This window comes from Bombina bombina, chromosome 5 (genome assembly GCF_027579735.1).
Source record: "Bombina bombina isolate aBomBom1 chromosome 5, aBomBom1.pri, whole genome shotgun sequence".
Classification (NCBI taxonomy): Eukaryota; Metazoa; Chordata; class Amphibia; order Anura; family Bombinatoridae; genus Bombina; species Bombina bombina.
Window position 1 is genome coordinate 75221587 of NC_069503.1, and position 21935 is coordinate 75243521.

The following is a 21935-nucleotide window of genomic DNA, read 5'->3' on the forward strand; positions in this document are numbered from 1 at the left end:
GTTATTAATGCCCTCCCTCCAGCAGGCTTTGTGGAATAGAACAGTCTCAACGCTGGTGGCAAGACCACGCTATAAAACAATCAAGTCCCAAAAAAAGGCCAGTGACATACAGGGTACGTCGCTGGTCCTTAAGGGGTTAATTCAGGCACGAAAGCCTGTCACCAGGAAAATCTATCATAAGATATGGCGTAAATATCTTTATTGGTGTGAATCCAAGGGTTACTCATGGAGTAAAGTCAGGATTCCCAGGATATTATCTTTTCTCCAAGAAGGATTGGAAAAAGGATTGTCAGCTAGTTCCTTAAAGGGACAGATTTCTGCTCTGTCTATTCTTTTGCACAAGCGTCGGATGTTCCATTTTGTCAGGCTTTAGTTAGAATCAAGCCTGTGTTTAAACCAGTTGCTCCGCCATGGAGTTTAAATTTGGTTCTTAAAGTTCTTCAAGGGGTTCCGTTTGAACCTCATCATTCCATAGATATCAAGCTTTTATCTTGGAAAGTTCTATTTTTGGTAGCTATTTCCTCGGCTCATAGAGTTTCCGAGTTATCTGCCTTACAATGTGATTCCCCTTATCTGATCTTCCATGCAGATAAGGTAGTTTTGCGTACCAAACCTGGGTTTTTACCTAAGGTGGTATCTAATAAGAATATCAATCAGGAGATTGTTGTTCCGTCATTGTGTCCTAATCCTTCTTCAAAGAAGGAACGTCTATTACACAATCTTGACGTGGTTCGTGCTTTAAAGTATTATTTACAAGCTACTAAAAATGTTCTTCAAACATCTGCTTTGTTTGTTGTCTACTCTAGACAGAGGAAAAGCCAAAAGGCTTCGGCAACTTCTCTTTCGCTTTGGCTAAGAAGTATAATACGCTTAGCTTATGAGACTGCTGGCCAGCAGCCTCCTGAAAGGATTACAGCTCATTCTACTAGAGCTGTGGCTTCCACATGGGCTTTTAAAAATGAGGCTTCTGTTGAACAGATTTGCAAGGCAGCGACTTGGTCTTCGCTTCTTACTTTTTCAAAGTTCTATAAATTTGATACTATTGCTTCTTCGGAGGCTATTTTTGGGAGAGGCAGTGGTAACTTCCGTTTAAGTTCCTGCCTTGTCCCTCCCTTCATCCGTGTACTTTAGCTTTGGTATTGGTATCCCACAAGTAATGGATGATCCGTGGACTGGATACACCTTACAAGAGAAAACATAATTTATGCTTACCTGATAAATTTATTTCTCTTGTGGTGTATCCAGTCCACGGCCCGCCCTGTCATTTTAAGGCAGGTATATTTTATTTTTAAACTACAGTAACCACTGCACCCTATGGTTTCTCCTTTCTCTTGCTTGTCTTCGGTCGAATGACTGGAGGTGGCAGTTGGGGGAGGAGCTATATAGACAGCTCTGCTGTGGGTGATCCTCTTGCAGCTTCCTGTTGGGAATGAGAATATCCCACAAGTAATGGATGATCCGTGGACTGGATACACCACAAGAGAAATAAATTTATCAGGTAAGCATAAATTATGTTTTTAAGAGGTAATAATATTTATACATTAAAAAATATAAAGCTAAAACTTTTAACCCTTTCATGACAGGGTCATAATGTCTACATCGGAACAACGTTCCGATTTAGACAAATTGAAATCCTGCGATCGTGCACGCGGTCGCAAGATTTAAATTATGGGTTGGGTAAGGGGGCGTCCCTATGAAGCTAGTCAAGCTCACAAGACCCCGATCACATCCAGAAAGCGCTGTTGGCTTCAGGACAGCCAAACGGCTATGATGTTGATTCTGTCCTAACGGCGCTAAAGCCCAGTGCCGGCTGGACGGAATACAAGGCAATAATGGCGCTAAAAGTTTAATTTTATTATATGCAGCTTTACAGTCATTTAACATTTTACATTTTTTTTTTTTACTAGTATTTTCTTATTTTTAAAAATAAAAAAGTAATAGATGAAGCAATTTATAACAAACATTCAAATCTGTAGGTCTGTTACTTTAGAAATTAGTGTAAAATATTTAATTTTAGGCTTTTCCAAAGTTTGGATTTATATTAAAAAAAAGTTAGAGCAAAATGGTTTGTGTACCTGTATGTAAGTATATATTATATGTATGGAAATAAATGTTATATATCTGCTGCGGGCTTCTTTTAAATACAAAAAGTAACAGTGACTAATTACAAAAACTCAGTTGTAGAGTACAGCAATTTATATGTGTAGAATAAAATAGTCAGAAGAAATATAATTTATGCCAGAAAGATTAGAAAAAGAAACATTAGATTATACAGTTAGTGACCAAACAATAATAGGGTTACATTATTAATATTGAAATACTCAGCATTGTATCTCACATGTATCTAATAAAATGTTAATATTATACATCTGTTTGCAACTAAGTTCTGTTAAAATAACAATTTCCATCAATAAAAACATAATATAATGCTGTATCCTGAGATATTTTAGGACACAACAAAAACATCTCTCACATTTAAATAAACAGTTTGTTTCCTCCTTACTTATCCATATGATAATCACACCCTGAGGGAGAGGCAGGGACTCTGTATTCATGTGACACCAGAGGGGACAATAGACATCTATATGAGAACAAAAGTCCAGGTGTGACCCTCTCATTGTCTCCCAACTGACAAGTTGTACTCATGTGAGTCACACAGAGAAAGGTGACACTCCCACATTAGTATAAATATCTGTGTGACACTCAGTGATATCACAGGAGGAACCAGAGAGACTTCATACTTACAGAGCTTCTGCTAAACGGTAATATGCAAACCCTGACATCAATCTTTATTAACAGCCTCACACTGTTGTGTTTTATATAATGATGAGAAAATATTGTTCTGTATTTTGTTATAATAAAGATAAAATATTTCACTTCATATAAGAAACTGAGTTTATATAAAAAAAACTCAACTGTACTTATTTAATTTGTTTTCTATATTTTTCATGCTGTGTTAATGAATTTAACATTAAGTTCTTTCATTTAAAAAGCCTAATTTAATTCATAATGATTGTAGCAGAACCAAACCATATTTGAAGCTTGAGGAACTGTGTCCAATAATACATTTGTGGGGTTGTTCCTTTTATCCAATGAGCAACAGATTCTTAAGTATCAGCCAACCAGAATCCTGTATTTCCCTATAGGTTTATAACTATATAACGGTAGAGCCCAGATAAACCATTTTCATTTAATATTAGTCTGAAGCTGCTATTTGCTCCAGTAATAAATATCACTCAGCTTATGGCCCTGTTGTATCAGTCTCATCACATATACTGATCTAATCATAAATATCTTGTGATCTGCATATTATTTTATTTCTAATGAGGTTATTTTATAATACATTTCTTATTTCTATTAGCTGCACCTGTTTATCATCAGAACGTTTATCCCACTGATCTGTGACTGATTCTTGTTGTTAGTAAAGACCTTAGTAAGTGTATTCTGCACCTTCAGCTGCTGCTGTTTATGTCACATGATCACAGACTTAAAGGGACTGTGTCTTGTACATTTGGTTTCCCCTTAAAATAACAAGAAACCCCAAATGGTTTTTCATTATTTAATTAGAACATATAATTTTTAACAACTTTCCAACTGACTTCTATTATGATATTTGCTTCATTCTCTAGATATCCTTTATTGAAGCAGCAGCAATGCACTACTGGGAGCTAGCTGAGCTGATAAGGTGAGCCAATGACAAGAGGCTTGTATGTGCCACTTATCAGCAGCTAGCGCACCATAGTGCATTATAAGCTTTGTCACAAAGGTCCCCAAGGGAATAAAGCAGATTTGATAATAGAAGGAAATTAGAAAGTTGTTTAAATTTGAATAATAAAAGTGTAATTGTGACTTTGCTGTCCCTTTAATGTGTTTCTAATGACTTGTTTTACCGGTGTATAAAATAGTATAAAGTGTATGGGAAATTTCACCTTTAGCTTTATTTTTATGTAAAATAACTGTTTGCTGTTTGTAATTTATTGTCATTATTAAATTGTACACAGCCTTTTAAATGACCTGAGGCTCCGGCTCCTACTTAGCATATGCAAGAGTTCACATTATATAACAATATGAGTCTGTTATTGGCTGATAGCTGTCACATGGTACAGGTGCAGAGCTACATTTATCAGAAAACAATCTATTGCTCTTTTTAAATTCATAGTAAGTTTTATTGCATTGTATTTTTATTATGCATCTGTGGTTTTGTAATTCTATATTTTATGGTCATTTTAAATGGACTGAATTTGCCAAAAGAACATCTCATTTTATTATCACTCTATGTAAACACAAATTCTTTATTTTCTTAACTCTATTCAAGATAACAATTGAAATTAATATTTTAGTGCCTATCTCTCCCACACGTGATTTAAGACAACTCAGTATTGACCAAGAGAAGTTAAAAGACTGGGGGTGGAGCACATGACAAAATGTCTGACAGTGAGAATTAGTAGGAAGTACAATACCAATACTGCAGTATGCAATTTAACTTATATTTAAACAACTGATATTTAACATTTATTTCAGGAGAAAATATTGTTTCATATAAATGATAGAAAATAAAGATTATAATATATTTGTAAAGTTGTGATAGGGCCCCACTTAAATAGATTTTCTACCATTATGTTGTATAGATCTGGGAAGATTCATATTTAAAGGGCAATTATAACACACACCGAGATAACTGTACTAAATACTTGTGCTGAATCAATAGCACATATGTAATAACCTAATCAGCTGATCTGTATCACATGAATTGTTATGTGTGCCTTTAAAGGGAGAGTAAACACCAGAATTCTTTGTTGTTTAAAAAGATAGATAATCCCTTTATTACCCATTCCCCAGTTTAGCACAACCAACACAGTTATAATAATACGTTTTACCTCTGTTATTACCTTTTATCTAAGCCTCTGCAGACTGCCCCCTTATTTCAGTCCATTTGACAGACTTGCATTTTAGCCAATCAGTGCTCACTCCTCTGTAAATTCATGTGCGTGAGCTCAATGTTATCTATGGGAAACACATGAACTAATGCCCTCTATTGGTGAAAAACTGTCAAAATGCTTTCAGATTAGAGGCGGCCTTCAAGGTCTAAGAAATTAGCATATGAACCTCCTAGGTTTAGCTTTCAACTAAGAATACCAAGAGAACAAAGCAAAATTGGTGATAAAAGTAAATTGGAAAGTTGTTTAAAATGACATGCCCTATTTGAATCATGAAACTTTTTTTGACTCACTTGTCCCTTTAATTATACCATACGTACAGTTAATCAGAACCATTATTTATTATCTCTTTAAACCATTTAATATACTTTTTACAGACACGGCCAGAGCACTGAGAGATATCAGGTATTGATGTAACTGGAGTGAATAAGGGAACCTTCTTCATGAGCACAGACATTGGAGCCTGTTATCATCATGAACTCATATGTGTTAGGTGAGTAAAATAGATATTATGCTGACTTTAACCCCTTAAGGACCACAGACCTTTTCCATTTTCTGACCGTTTGGGACCAGGGCTATTTGTACATTTCTGCAGTGTTTGTGTAATTTTCCTCTTACTCATTTACTATACCCACTACCCGCACATATTATATATCTTTTTTCTCGCCATTAAATGGACGTTCGAAAGATACCATTATTTTCATCATATCACATAATTTACACATCTACAACCACCAAGAAACACCCATGCTAAATAGTTTTTAAATTTTGTCCTGAGTTTAGAAATACCCAATGTTTACATGTTTTTTTGCTTTTTTTGCAAGTTATAGGGCAATAAGTACAAGTAGCACTTTGATATTTCCAAATAATTTTTTTGCTAAATTAGCGATAGTTACATTGGAACACTGATATCTGTCAGGAATCCCTGAATATTCCTTGTCATGTATATATATATATATATATATATATATATATTTTTTAGAAGACAACCCGAAGTATTGATTTAGGCCCATTTTGGTATATTTCATGCCACCATTTCACCACCAAATGCGATCAAATAAAAAAAATAGTTCACTCTTTCACAAACTTTAGGTTTCTCACTGAAATTATTTACAAACAGCTATAGCGTAGTGTAGTAGACAACCCAAAAGTATTGATCTAGGCCACCATTTCACCGCCAAATGCGATCAAATAAAAAAAAGTAAATTTTTTCACAATTTTAGGTTTCTCACTGAAATTTACAAACAGCTTGCTCAATTATTTCACAAATTGTTGTAAAAGCTTCTCTGGGATCCCCTTTGTTCAGGAATAGCAGACAAATGGCTTTGGCGTTGTTTTTTGGTAATTAGAAGGCCGCTAAATGCCGCTGAGCACCACACGTCTATTATACCCAGCAGTGAAGAGGTTAATTAGGGAGCTTGTTAATTTCTTTCATGCAATTGACAAGAGTCCATGAGCTAGTGATGTATGGGATATACAATCCTACCAGGAGGGGTAAAGTTTCCCAAACCTCAAAATGCCTATATAACACCCCTCACCACACCCACAATTCAGTTTTACAAACTTTGCCTCCCTATGGAGGTGGTGAAGTAAGTTTGTGCTTTATTTTCTTCTGTGATATGCACTTCTCAGCATTTTGAAGCCCGTTTCCTCTCAGAGTATAGTGAATGTCAGAGGGATGTGAAGAGAGTTTCGCCTATTGATTTTATGGTTTTCCTCATGGGAAATCTTTTCAAAGGTTCTCTGTTATCGGTCGTAGAGATTCATCTCCTACCTCCCTTTTCAGATTGACGATATACTCTCATATTCCATTAACTCTACTGTTACTGTTTCAGTACTGGTTTGGCTATATTTGGATGGGTGTCTTTCGGTAAGTATGTTTTCATTACTTAAGACACTCTCAACTATGGTTTGGCACTTTATGTATTTAATATAAAGTTCTAATTATATGTATTGTACTTATATTTGCCATGAGTCAGGTTTATGTATATTTCCTTTCGCAGACTATCAGTTTCAAAAATGGGAAAAAACATAATTAGGAAAATATTTTTCTTACCTGGGGTATAGTCTTTTTTTCGAATTGACTGCTTTTTCCTTAAATTTCACGGGCAAAATTAGGCTTGAGAGGTTGCAAAATGCTGATATTTATTGCATCATCTTTGGTGTGAAGGTAGTCCGGTGACGCAAATTTGTCATTTCCGGCGTCCTTGTTGACGCTGAGTTTCTTTGCACTAGGTTGCGTCTGCAGTGAGGCAAATGCGTCATTTCCAGATGTTGTTAGCTCCAAAAAATGTTGTTTTGCGTTGTGCGTCATACTTGGCGCCAAATAATTTAATTATTTAAACCCCACTTCCTATATGCCTCTTGCCCTTTTTTATGCTCAGAGGGCTATGCTGTTTGCATTTTTTCCCCTGAAACTGCCATATAAGGAAATTGATAATTCTGCTTCATATGTTGTTTTTTTCTCTTACATTTGCAAGATGCCTCAATCTGATCCTGTCTTACAAACCACTGTTGGAACCCTGCTGCCTGATAACAGTTCTACCAAAACTAAGTGTATCTGTTGTAAACTTGTGGAGATTATATCTCCAGCTGTGGTATGTAATAGTTGTCATGATAAGCTTTTACATGCAGAGAATGTATCCATCAGTTCTAGTACTATGCAAGTTGTTCCTTCAACATCTAATGTACATGATATCCCTGTGAATATAAAAGATTTTTTTTGCTGATGTGATTCAGAAGGCTTTGTCTGCCATTCCGCCTTCTAATAAACATAAAAGGTCTTTTAAAACTTCTCATAAAGTTGATGAAATTTCAAATGACCGACAACATACTGAATTATCCTCCTCTGATGAGGATCTATCTGATTCAGAAGATCCTACCATAAATATTGACACTGACAAATATACTTATCTATTTAAAATGGAATATATTCCTTCCTTGTTAAAAGAAGTGTTGATTAATATGGATATTGAGGAAACTAGTCCTCTTGATAGTAAAACTAGTAAGCGTTTAAATTCTGTTTATAAACCTCATGTGGTTACTCCTGAGGTTTTTCCAGTTCCTGATGCTATTTCTGATATGATTTCAAAGGAATGGAATAGGCCTGGTACTTCTTTTATTCCTTCTTCAAGGTTTAAAATATTGTATCCTTGGCCAGCAGTTAGGTTGGAGTTTTGGGAAAAGATCCCAAAAGTTGATGCGGCTATTTCTACTCTTGCTAAACTTACTACTCTTCCTATGAAAGATAGTACTTCCTTTAAGGACACTTTAGATAGGAAACTTGAATCTTATCTAAGGAAAACTTATTTATATTCTGGCTATCTTCTCAGGCCTGCCATTTCTATGGCTGATGTTGTAGCTGTATCAAATTTTTGGTTGGAAAGTTTAGCGCAACAGGAAATGGATCCTGATTTGTCTAGCATTGTTTGCTTGCTTCAACATGCTAATCATTTTATCTGTGATGCCATTTTTGATATCATCAAAATTGAAGTTAAATCTATGTCTTTAGCTATTTTAGCTAGAAGAGCTTTGTGGCTCAAATATAGGAATGCTGACATGGTATGTAAGTTTAGATTCCTATCTCTTTCTTTCCAAGGTAATAATTTATTTGGTTCTTAGTTGGATTAGATTATTTCAACTGTCACTTTGGGGAAGGGAGTTTTTTGCTTCAGGATAAAAGACTTAAGGGTAAATCTAAAGCTTCTAACCATTTTCGTTCCTTTCGACAAAATAAGGAACAGAAACCCATTCCTTCCCCGAAAGAATCTGGTTCCAATTGGAAACCTTCTTCGAGTTGGAATAAATCCAAGCCATTTAAGAAACCAAAGCCAGCCCCCAAGTCTGCATGAAGGTGTGGCCCTCATTCCATTTCAGCTGGTGGGGGACAGATTAAGATTTTTCCAAAGCATTTGGGCAGATACTGTCCAAAATCAATGGATTTAGAGTATTGTCTCTCAAGGGTATTTAATAGGATTCAGAGTAAGACCTCCTGTGAAAAGATTTTTTCTCTCACACATCCCAACAAATCCAGTGAAGACTCAGGCTTTTCTGAAGTGTGTTTCAGATTTGGAGCTTTCAGGGGTAATTGTACGAGTTCTGTTTCAGGAACAGGGTCTGGGGTATTATTCAAAACTATTTATTGTCCGAAAGAAAGAAAAATCATTCAGGCCAGTTCTGAATCTGAAAATTTTGAATCGTTTTGTAAGAGTTCCAACTTTTAAAATGGTGGCTATAAGGACTATTCTGCCGTTTGTTCAGCAAGGTTATTATATGACTATATATGTCCATGATAGACTTACAGGATGCATATCTTCATATTCCGATTCATCCAGACCATTATCAGTTTCTGAGATTCTCTTTTCAAGACAAGCATTACCAATTTGTCGCTCTTCCATTTGGCCTAGCGACAGCTCCAAGAATTTTTACAAAGGTTCTCAGTTCTCTACTCTCTGAAATCAGAACAGAGTATGGCGGTGTTTCCTTATTTGGACGATATCTTGGTACTAGTTCAGGCTTTACATTCTGCCGAATCTCACACTAATCAACTAGTGTTGTTTCTTCAAAGACTTAGTTGGAGGATCATTTTACCAAAGAGCTCCTTGATTCCTTAGGTTTCCAGATTGATTCAGTGTCCATGACTCTAAGAGACAAGAGACGAATAAAATTAGTTTCAGCTTGTCAGAACCTTCATTCTCAATCATTCCCTTCAGTAGCTATGGGCATGGAAGTTTTAGGTCTCATGACTGCAGCATTGGATGCTATCCCCTTTGCTCGTTTTCAAATGAGACCTCTCCAGCTTTGTATGCTGAATCAAAGGTGCAGGGATTATACAAATATATCACAATTAATATCCTTAAATCCCAATGTTCGACTCTCTCTGACTTGGTGGTTAGATCACCATTGTATAGTTCAAGGGGCTTCTTTTGTTTGTCCAACCTGGACTGTGATCACAACAGATGCAAGTCTTTCAGGTTGGGGCGCTGTCTGGGAATCACTGACAGCACAAGGGGTTTGGAAATCTCTAAAGGCGATGTTACCAATCAATATTTTAGAACTCTGTGCTATTTTCAGGGCTCTTCAGGTTTGGCCTCTGTTGAAGAGAGAACCGTTCATTTGTTTTCAGACAGACAATATCACAACTGTGGCATATGTCAATCATCAGGGTGGGACTCACAGTCCCCTAGCTATGAAAGAAGTATCTTGGATACTTGGAATCCAGCTCTTGTCTAATTTCTGCGGTTCATATCCCAGGTGTAGACAATTGGGAAGCATATTATCTCAGACGTCAGACTTTATATCCGGGGGAGTGGTCACCCCATCCAGATGTGTTTTTTTCAGATTGTTCAAATGTGGGGTCTTCCAGAAATAGATCTGATGGCTTCACATCTAAACAAGAAACTTCCCAGGTACCTGTCCAGGGATCCTCAGGCAGAGTCGGTGGATGCGTTAGCAGTTGCTTGATTTTACCAACCTGTTTATATCTTTCCGCCTCTAGTTCTCCTTCCAAGAGTGATCTCCAAGATCATTATGGAATGATCTTTTGTATTTCTGGTAGCACCAGCATGGCCTCACAGGTTCTGTTATGCGGATCTTGTACGGATGTCCAGTTGCCAACCTTGGCCACTTCCTTTAAGACCAGACCTTCTGTCTCAAAGGCCATTTTTCCATCAGGATCTCAAATCATTAAATTTGAAGGTATGGAAATTGAACACTTAGTGCTTAGTCATAAAGGTTTCTCTAACTCAGTGATTAATACTATGTTACAGGCTCGTAAATCTGTCACTAGGAAGATTTATTATTGAGTCTGGAAGACTTATATTTCATGGTGTTCTTCTCATAAATTCTCCTGGCATTCTTTTAGAATTCCTAGAATTTTACAGTTTCTTCAGGATGGTCTGGATAAAGGTTTGTCTGCAAGTTCCTTGAAGGGACAAATATCTGCTCTTTCTATTTTGTTTCAAAGAAAGATTGCTAAGCTTCCCGATATTCACTGTTTTGTACAGGCTTTGGTCCGTATCTAGCCTGTCATTAAATCAATCTCTCCTCCTTGGAGTCTTAATTTGGTTTTGAAGGCTTTACAGGCTCCTCCTTTTGAGCCTATGCATTCCTTGGATATTAAACTACTTTTTTGGAAAGTGTTGCTCCTTTTGGCGATCTCTTCTGCTAGAAGAGTTTCAGAATTAACTGCTCTTTCTTGTAAGTCTCCTTTTCTGATTTTTCATCAGGATAAGGTTGTTTTACGGACTTCATTTAAATTTCTACCTAAGGTTGTGAATTCTAACAACATTAATAGGGAAATTGTTGTCCCCTCTTTGTGTCTTAATCCTAAGAATTCTTTTGAGAGATCCTTACATTCTCTGGATGTTGTAAGAGCTTTGAAATATTATGTTGAAGCTACTAAAGATTTCAGGAAGACTTCTAGTCTATTTGTTGTCTTTTCTGGTTCTAGGACAGGTCAGAAAGCTTCTGCCATCTCCTTGGCATCTTGGTTAAAGCTTTTGATTCATCAGGCTTATTTGGAGTCGGGTCAGTCTCCACCTCAGAGAATCACAGCTCATTCTACTAGATCAGTCTCCACTTTGTGGGCTTTTAAGAATGAAGCTTCAGTTGATCAGATTTGCAAAGCAGCAACTTGGTCTTCTTTGCATACATTTTCTATATTCTACCGTTTTGATGTATTTGACTCTTCGGAAACAGTTTTTGGTAGAAAAGTTCTTCAGGCAGCTGTTTCAGTTTGATTCCTCTGCTTATATTTTAAGTTTTTTCTTTGCATTTATGAGAAAAACATATTCTTTTGGGTGTGGATTTAATTTTTTCACCGGAAAATGGCTGTTATTATTTTTATCCCTCCCTCTCTAGTGACTCTTCTGTGGAGTCCCACGTCTTGGGTATTACTATCCCATATGTCAGTAGCTCATGGACTCTTGCCAATTACATGAAAGAAAACATAATTTATGTAAGAACTTACCTGATAAATTCATTTCTTTCATATTGGCAAGAGTCCATGAAACCTACCCTTTTTATGGTGGTTATGATTTTTTTGTATGAAGCACAATTATATTTCCAGTTCCTTTTTTGATGCTTTTTACTCCTTTCTTTATCATCCCACTACTTGGCTATTCATTAAACTGAATTGTGGGTATGGTGAGGGGTGTATATATAGGCATTTTGAGGTTTGGGAAACTTTGCCCCTCCTGGTAGAATTGTATATCCCATACATCACTAGCTCATGGACTCTTGCCAATATGAAATAAATTAATTTATCAGGTAAGTTCTTACATAAATTATGGTTTTAGCTTTAGTGTAGTAGACAACCTAAAGTATTGATATAGGCCACCATTTCACTGCCAAATGCAATGAAATAAAAAAAAACATTACATTTTTCACAATTTAAGGTTTCTCATTGAAATTATTTACAAACAGCTTGTGCAACTATGGCACAAATGGTTGTAAAAGCTTCTCTGAGATCCCCTTTGTTGAGAAATAGAAGACATATATGGCTTTGGCGTTGCTTTTTGGACATTAGAAGGCTGCTAAATGCTGCTGCGCACCACACTTATTTTATGCTCAGCAGTAAAGACGTTAATTAGGTAGCTTGTAGGAAGCTTGCACACCCCACCCGATCCTTCCCAAACAGCTCTCTTCCCTCTCCCCCACCCCACAATTGTCCCTCCCCCACCCCACAGCTGTCTGCCAGTACCCAGTTTGCCATAAAATTTGTTTTTTTTTTTTTTTTTAATATTTTTCTGTAGGGTAGCCGCCCCCCTCAATAACCAACCCCCCTCCCAGATCCCTTAGATAAAAATTCCCCCCTCCTCTCTCCCACCTAACCTAAAAAAATTGTACCATAGTGTAGCATTCCCACCCGCCCTGTGCATATGATCCTGCCCCCTCTGATGCACATCACCCATTGATGGCCACCCACCCGCCTCCCTGCAACTGTTCCCACCCACCAACGATTGTGACCATTGGTGGACGATGCAGAGAGGGCCACAGAGTGACTCTCTCTGCATCGGATGGATAAAAAATGTTATTGCAGGATGCCTCAATATCGAGGCATCACTGTGATAACATGAAAGTGGCTGGAAGTGTTCCCCACCCCAGAACCACCACTGATTTGTGTGCTTAATTTTACAGTGAGTATTATTAAACTAATAAAGTTTTTCACATATATCATTATATAAATAGAACAAAAACAGACGAAAGCTAAAGATTTTCATAAGGTCACTGCTTCTTACCCTCTCAAAACATCTCACACTGATTATTTATCTGTGATGATTAAGATTTCATGTTCTCACCCAAGGGAGTATCACTTATTGAATACGATGATTTCCCTAATGGGGGTCTATTTCATAGGTTCTCTGTTATCAGTCGTAGAGATTCATCTCCTACCTCCCTTTTCAGATCGACGATATACTCTCATATACCATTACCTCTACTGATAACTGTTTCAGTACTGGTTTGGCTATCTTGCTATATGTGGATGGGTGTCTTTGGTAAGTATGTTTTTATTTCTTAAGACACCTCAGCTATGGTTTGGCACTTTATGCATTTATATAAAGTTCTAAATATATGTATTGTACTTATATTTGCCATGAGTCAGGTTCATGTATTTCCTTTTGCAGATTGTCAGTTTCATATTTGGGAAAGTTAATATTGAGAAATATTTTCTTACCTGGGGTTTAGTCTTTTTTTTCAATTGACTACTTGTTTTAAATTGCAGGCTGTCTTAGGCTCACGGGAAATGCTACACTTTATTGCGTCATTCTTGGCGCAAGAATTTTTGGCACGAAAAGGCATGTCCGTTGACGCTAGTTCGTCATTTCCGGTGTCGTAGTTGACGCATGGGTTCACACAGGGTTGCGTCGTTAGTGGCACGAGTGTGTCATTTCCGGACACCAACCGAAATTTTCATTTACGTTGTGCGTCATACTTGGCGCCAAACTTTTTTTCATTATTTATTGCCCCATTGCTTTTCCCTTTTGCCTTTTTCTATGTCAGAGGGCTATGCTATTTGTATTTTTTCCCATTCCTGAAACTGTCATATAAGGAAATTGATAATTTTGCTTTATATTTTGTTTTTTCTTTTACATTCTGCAAGATGTCTCAATCTGATACTGCCTCAGAACTATCTGCTGGAACTTTGCTGCATGACATCGGTTCTACCAAAGCTAAGTGCATTTGTTGTAAAATTGTGGAGATTATATCTCCTAATGTCATTTGTATTAGTTGTCATGATAAACGTTTACATGTAGATAAAGTGTCCATCTGAAATAGAACATTGCCGGTTGCAGTTCCTTCAACTTCTAATGTACATGATATACCTATGAATTTTAAAGAATTTGTTACTGATTCTATTCAGAAGGCTTTGTCTGCATTTCCACCTTCTAATAAGCGTACTTTTAAAACTTCTCATTCAAATGACCGACAACATAATGAATTATCCACCTCTGATGAGGATCTATCTGATTCAGAAGATCCTTCCTCAGACGTTGACACTGACAAATCTACTTATTTATTTAAAATAGAGTGTATGCGTTCTTTGTTAAAAGAAGTGTTAATTACTTTGGATATTGAGGAAGCTAGTCCTCTTGATATTAAAACTAGTAAACGTTTAAATGCTGTTTTTAAACCTACTGTGGTTACTCCAGAGGTTTTTCCTATTCCTGATGCTATTTCTGACATGATTTCTAAGGAATGGAATAAGCCAGGTACTCCTTTTAATCCTTCTGCAAGGTTTAAAAAATTGTATCCTTTACCAGCGATTGCAATAGAGTTTTGGGAAAAGATCCACAAGGTTGATGGGGCTATTTCTACTCTTGCTAAACTAACTACTATTCCTATGGAAGACAGGACTTCCTTTAAAGATCCTTTGGATAGGAAGCTTGAATCTTATCTAAGGAAAGCCTATTTATATTCAGGTCATCTTCTTAGGTCTGCAATTACTTTGGCTGATGTTGCAGCTGCTTCAACTTTTTGGTTGGAGAATTTAGCACAACAAGAATTGGATTCTGACATATCTAGCATTGTTCGCTTACTACAACATGCTAATCATTTTATTTGTGATGCCCTTTTTTTATATTATCAAAATTGATGTTAGATCCATGTTTTTAGCTATTTTAGCTAGAAGAGCTTTATGGCTTAAATCTTGGAATGCTGATATGACATCTAAGTCTAGATTACTATCTCTTTCTTTCCAAGGTAATAATTTATTTGGTTCTCAGTTGGATTCTATTATTTCAACTGTTACTGGGGGGAAAAGAGTTTTTTTGCCTCAGGATAAAAAACCTAAGGGTAAATCTAAGGCTTCTAATTGTTTTCGTTCCATTTGTCAAAATAAGGAACAAAAACCTAATCCTTCCCCCAAGGAATCTGTGTCCAATTGGAAGCCTTCCTCAAATTGGAATAAATCCAAGCCTTTCAAGAAACCAAAATCAGCCCCTAAATCTGCATGAAGGTGCGGCCCTCATTCCAGCACAGCTGGTAGGGGGCAGATTAAGGTTTTTTAAGGATGTTTGGATAAATTCTGTCCAAAATCAATGGATTCAGAGCATTGTCTCTCAGGGGTACTGAATAGGATTCAGAGTAAGACCTCCTGTGAGAAGATTTTTTTCTCTCACGCATCCCAGTGAATCCAGTAAAAGCTCAGGCTTTCCAGAAGTGTGTTTCAGATCTGGAGGTTTCAGGGGTAATCTTGCCGGTTCCTTTTCAGGAACAAGGCCTGGGGTTTTATTCAAATCTATTCATTGTCCCAAAGAAAGAAAATTCATTCAGACCAGTTCTGGATCTGAAAATTTTGAATCGTTATGTAAGAGTACCAACTTTCAAGATGGCCACTATAAGGACTATTCTGCCTTTTGTTCAGCAAAGACATATGTCTACAATAGACTTGCAGGATGCTTACCTTCATATTCTGATTCATCCAGAACATTATCAGTTCCTGAGATTCTCTTTTCTAGACAAGCATTACCAATTTGTTGCTCTTCCATTTGGCCTAGCAACAGCTCCAATAATCATTTCAAAGGTTCTGGGTGCCCTACTCTCTGTAATCAGAGAACAGGGTATTGCTGTGTTTCCTTATTTGGACGATATCTTGGTACTAGCTCAGTCTTTACGTTCTGCAGAATCTCACACGAATCAACTTGTGTTGTTTCTTCAAAAACCTGGTTGGAGGATCAATTTACCAAAAAGTTATTCGATTCCTCAGACAAGGGTCACCTTTTTAAGTTTCCAGATAGATTCAGTGTCCATGCTGTCTCTAACAGCCGGGATTATACAAAGATATCACAATTAATATCCTTAAATCCCAATGTTCGACACTCTCTGACGTGGTAGTTAAATCACCAGCGTTTAGTTTAAGGGGCCTCTTTTTTTCGGCCAACCTGGACTCTGATCACAACAGATGTGAGTCTTTCAGGTTGGGGCGCTGTCTGGGGATCTCTGACAGCACAAGGGGTTTGGAAATCTCAAAAGGCGAGATTACCAATCAATATTTTAGAACTCTGTGCAATTCTCAGAGCTCTTCAGTTTTGGCCTCTGTTCAAGAGAGAACCGTTCATTTGTTTTCAGACAGACAATATCACAACGGTGGCATATGTCAATCATCAGGGTGGGACTCACAGTCCCCTAGCTATGAAAGAAGTATCTCGGATACTTGTTTGGGCGGAATCCAGCTCTTGTCTAATTTCTGCGGTTCATATCCCAGGTGTAGACAATTGGGAGGCAGATTTTCTCAGCCGTCAGACTTTACATCCAGGGGAGTGGTCTCTCCATCCGGATGTGTTTTCTCAGATTGTTCAGATGTGGGGTCTTCCAGAAATAGATCTGATGGTTTCTCATCCAAACAAGAAACTTCCCAGATACCTGTCCAGGTCCAGGGATTCTCAGGTGGAAGCAATGGATTCGCTGACACTTCCTTGGTGTTATCATCCTGCTTATATCTTCCCGCCTCTAGTTCTTCTTCCGAGAGTGATCTCCAAGATCATCATGGAACAATCATTTGTGTTGCTGGTGGCTCCAGCATGGCCCCACAGGTTTTGGTATGTGGATCTTGTTCGGATGTCCAGTTGCCAACCTTGGCCACTTCCGTTAAGGCCGGACATACTGTCTCAAGGTCCGTTTTTCCATCAGGATCTCAAATAATTAAATTTGAAGGTATGGAAATTGAACGCTTAGTATTAAGTCATAGAGGTTTACAAGCTCATAAATCTGTCTCTAGGAAGATTTATTATCAAGTTTGGAAGACTTACATTTCATGGTGTTCTTCTCATAAATTCTCTTGGCATTCTTTTAGAATTCCTAGAATTTTACAGTTTCTCCAGGATGGTTTGGATAGGGGTTTGTCTGCAAGTTCCTTGAAGGGACAAATCTCTGCTCTTTCTGTTTTATTTCACAGAAAGATTGCTAATCTTCCGGATATTCACTGTTTTATACATGCTTTAGTTTGTATTAAGCCTGTGATTAAATCAATTTCTCCTCCTTGGAGTCTTAATTTGGTTTTGAAGGTGTTACAGGCTCTTCCTTTTGAGCCTATACATTCTTTGGATATTAAACTACTTTCTTGGAAAGTGTTGTTCCTTTTGGCTATCTCTTCTGCTAGAAGAGTTTCTGAGCTATCTGCTCTTTCTTGTGAATCTCCTTTTCAGATTTTTCATCAGGATAAGGCAGTTTTGCGGACTTCATTTGAATTTTTACCTAAGGTTGTGAATTCTAACAACATTAGTAGAGAAATTGTTGTCCCTTCCTTGTGTCCTAATCCTAAGAATTCTTTGGAAAAATCCTTACATTCTTTGGATGTGGCAAGAGCTTTGAAATATTATGTTGAAACTACTAAAGATTTCAGGAAGACTTCTAGTCTATTTGTTATATTTTCTGGTCCTAGGAAAGGTCAGAAGGCCTCTGCTATTTCCTTGGCCTCTTGGTTAAAGCTTTTGATTCATCCAGATTATTTGGAGTCGGGTCAAGCCCCGCCTCAGAGAATTACAGCTCATTCTACTAGGTCAGTCTCCACTTTGTGGGCTTTTAAGAATGAAGCTTCAGTTGATTAGATTTGCAAAGCAGCGACTTGGTCCTCTTTGCATACATTTACTAAATTCTACCGTTTTGATGTATTTGCTTCTTCTGAAGCAGTTTTTGGTAGAAAGGTTCTTCAGGCAGCTGTTTCAGTTTGATTCTTCTGCTGCTGTTTTAAGTTTTTTTCTTCATAAGAATAACTTATATTTGGGTTGTGGATTATTTTATCAGCATTTGGCTGTTGTTTATTTTTATCCCTCCCTCTCTAGTGACTCTTGCGTAGAGTTCCACATCTTGGTTATTTGATATCCCATACCTCACTAGCTCATGGACTCTTGCCAATTACATGAAAGAAAACATAATTGTAAGAACTTACCTGATAAATTCATTTCTTTCATATTGGCAAGAGTTCATGAGGCCCACCCTTTTTATGGTGGTTATGATTTTTTTTGTATAAAGCACAATTATTCCAAATTCCTTTGTTGATGCTTTTTATTCCTTTCTTTATCACCCCACTACTTGGCTATTTGTTAAACTGAATTGTGGGTGTGGTGAGGGGTGTATTTATAGGCATTTTGAGGTTTGGGAAACTTTGCCCCTCCTGGTAGGATTGTATATCCCATACGTCACTAGCTCATGGACTCTTGCCAATATGAAAGAAATGAATTTATCAGGTAAGTTCTTACATAAATTATGTTTTTCATCAGTTATTTAGGTTGCTATGATGTAGTAATGTTTACATTCTATGTCATGCTTTTTTAATTTGTGATTTACAGGTAAATAAATCTAAAAATAGAAAACTGAAGATATTTTTGAGTATAAAACATAATCTTTTTTTATTTAAATGTATTATATTATAAATGAATAAACATTCTTATTTTTCTTCCATTTTTTTTCATGTAGACAAACACGTCAATAGTTCATATCTGTCCTTCACTACAGTCTTAGACACCAATGACTATTCACAAACATTGGGGATATCACAGCAGATATTTAGAGAAGATGGTGAATTGACCGGAACTGGTCTGCAATCACTATGTACAGAGAGTAATTTAGTCATCAAACAAGAGGACAACATTTATGCCTTATCTAGTGAAATTATTACCCCTGATGATAAACCACACACACTTACTGAGTTTTCAAAACATATTAAAGAAGGGAAAAGTCTACAGTCTAGCCAAATTATTCAAATAAAGGAGAAACCTTTTCAATGTACAGAGTGTGAGAAAAGCTTTAGATGGAAATCTCATCTACTAGAACACTACAAAATTCACACAGGTGAGAAACCACACACATGTACTGAGTGCGGCAAATGTTTTACACAAATGAATGATCTGAACACTCATGAAAGGAGTCACACAGGAAAAAAGCCTTTCACATGTACAGAGTGTGGAAAAAGTTTTATACAAATGAGTAGTCTGAAATATCATGAAAGGATTCACAAAGAAGAAAAGCCTTTCACGTGTTCAGAGTGTGGAAAACGTTTTACACAAAAGAGTGATCTGAAAAATCATGAAAGGATTCACACAGGAGAAAAGCCTTTCACATGTACAGAGTGTGGAAAAAAATTTACAGCAAAGAGTAATCTGAAAAAGCATGAAAGGATTCACACAGGAGAAAAGCCTTTCACATGTACTGAGTGCAGCAAATGTTTTACACGAATTCATCATCTGAAAACTCATGAAAGGATTCACACAGGAGAAAAGTCTTTCACATGTACAGAGTGTGGAAAAAGTTTTACAGAAAAGAGTACTCTGAAAACTCATGAAAGGATTCACACAGGAGAAAAGCCTTTCACATGTAGAGAGTGTGGAAAAAGTTTTACAGAAAAGAGTACTCTGAAAATTCATGTAAGGATTCACACAGAAGAAAAGCCGTTCACATGTACAGAGTGTGGAAAAAGTTTTACACAAATAAGTAGTTTGAAATCTCATGAAAGGATTCACACAGGAGAAAAGCCTTTCACGTGTACAGAGTGTGGAATAAGTTTTATACAAATGAGTAGTCTGAAATATCATGAAAGTATTCACACAGGAGAAAAGCCGTTCACATGTACAGAGTGTGGAAAAAGTTTTACACTAAAGAGTACTCTGAAAAATCATGAAAGGAGTCACACAGGAGAAAAGCCTTTCACATGTACAGAGTGTGGAAAACGTTTTACACATATGAGTACTTTGAAAACTCATGAAAGGATTCACAAGGGAAGAAACCTTTCACATGTTTAGAAAGTGGAAAAAAAGGTTTTTATTGAAATCAGGTATCACAGAACAGCAAATATTTACACACAAATAAATTTTATAAACGCAGTGTACAAACCTTTTACAATTATCTTAAAGAGGAGAAACTCTAAATGGAAGCATCAAAAAGGATCCTATTGTAAAAAATACTTTCTAAATCCCAGTTCTAAAAGCCCCAGATTGGAAGTTCTCTCCTGCTGTGCTTTGTTCCTCTATATATGTGCACCTCAGTTTCTCTCATATCAATGTGATAGAATCCAAACACCACACAGGAATATACAACTCTGTCGTCATACTGACCAGTTTATACAACCATTCACCACCAAAGCACCCCCAGTGTTGTTTATTAATATGCCAGTGTTAGGAGTTGTACTTTTGTTTTACATAGAGGAGAAAATAATTATATTTACAGAATAAAGGAGTCTTTATATGAATAGAGTGTTACAAAATTATATAAAAAAAGAACATCAGTCTCAAATGATTGACATCTGGGAGATATATTTAATGTGCACATCATGTGGATAAACCTTTTCTTATAGCAATAGATGGTTACCATTATACATGTTATTTACCAGAGGAATTACTGAGGGGATACTTGTGACGGATATCCCGGCTACCCCGACTGGGCAGCTCCGCCAAACGGGTCCTTCCTCTGCCTGGAACAGGCTGCTATGTAGCCCAGGAAAGTTGTTTTAGCTGGAGCCCACCCAAATAACTAGACATACTAGCATTCAGATGAAACAGGAACAGACTTTATTGGAAAACACACACTTCTTTCATAGACAAAGCTCATATTGCTAATACACTGGACAATCCCGCAATTTTCCCGCCATTCCCACCCCTCCAGACAGACCGGTGCCTCCATAGCAGCCATAGTCCCACAGAATCCCAGAACCCAGTGGTGACTGTTTCGGGGTGATCCTGGGGGAGCAGCAGCATTTGAAAGCTCTCAGTCCCCAGATGCCACAGTCTAAATAGCGGTGTCATTCGTTACTGGGGACCGGAGATACAGTCCGTTGAAGTTATGGGGTTTTCTCAGATTGTTCAGATGTGGGGTCTTCCAGAAATAGATCTGATGGCTTCTCATCTAAACAAGAAACTTCCCAGATACCTGTCCAGGTCCAGGGATTCTCAGGCAGAAGCAGTGGATGCGCTGACACTTCCTTGGTGTTATCAACCTGCTTATATCTTCCCGCCTCTAGTTCTTCTTCCGAGAGTGATCTCCAAGATCATCATGGAACAATCATTTGTGTTGCTGGTGGCTCCAGCATGGCCCCACAGGTTTTGGTATGCGGATCTTGTTCGGATGTCCAGTTTCCAACCTTGGCCACTTCCGTTAAGGCCAGACATACTGTCTCAAGGTCCGTTTTTCCATCAGGATCTCAAATCATTAAATTTGAAGGTATGGAAATTGAACGCTTAGTATTAAGTCATAGAGGTTTACAAGCTCATAAATCTATCTCTAGGAAGATTTATTATCAAGTTTGGAAGACTTACATTTCATGGTGTTCTTCTCATAAATTCTCTTGGCATTCTTTTAGAATTCCTAGAATTTTACAGTTTCTCCAGGATGGTTTGGATAGGGGATTGTTTGCAAGTTCCTTTGAAGGGACAAATTTCTGCTCTTTCTGTTTTATTTCACAGAAAGATTGCTAATCTTCCTTATATTCACTGTTTTATACAGGCTTTAGTTCGTATTAAGCCTGTGATTAAATCAATTTCTCCTCCTTGGAGTCTTAATTTGGTT

At 37.2% G+C, this 21935-nt stretch overlaps 1 protein-coding gene across 1 annotated transcript in view; it reads left to right on the forward strand.

Moving 5' to 3' along the window:
• Positions 1–20622, forward strand: part of LOC128661327 (uncharacterized) — a 132426-nt gene extending 111804 nt beyond the window's left edge. The window contains exon 8 of the mRNA XM_053715595.1: positions 18855–20622. Within this exon, the coding sequence (XP_053571570.1) occupies positions 18855–20176 (1322 nt within the window). The 3' untranslated portion in view covers positions 20177–20622. The remainder of the gene's footprint in view (positions 1–18854) is intronic.
• The last annotated feature ends 1313 nt before the right edge of the window (positions 20623–21935 follow it).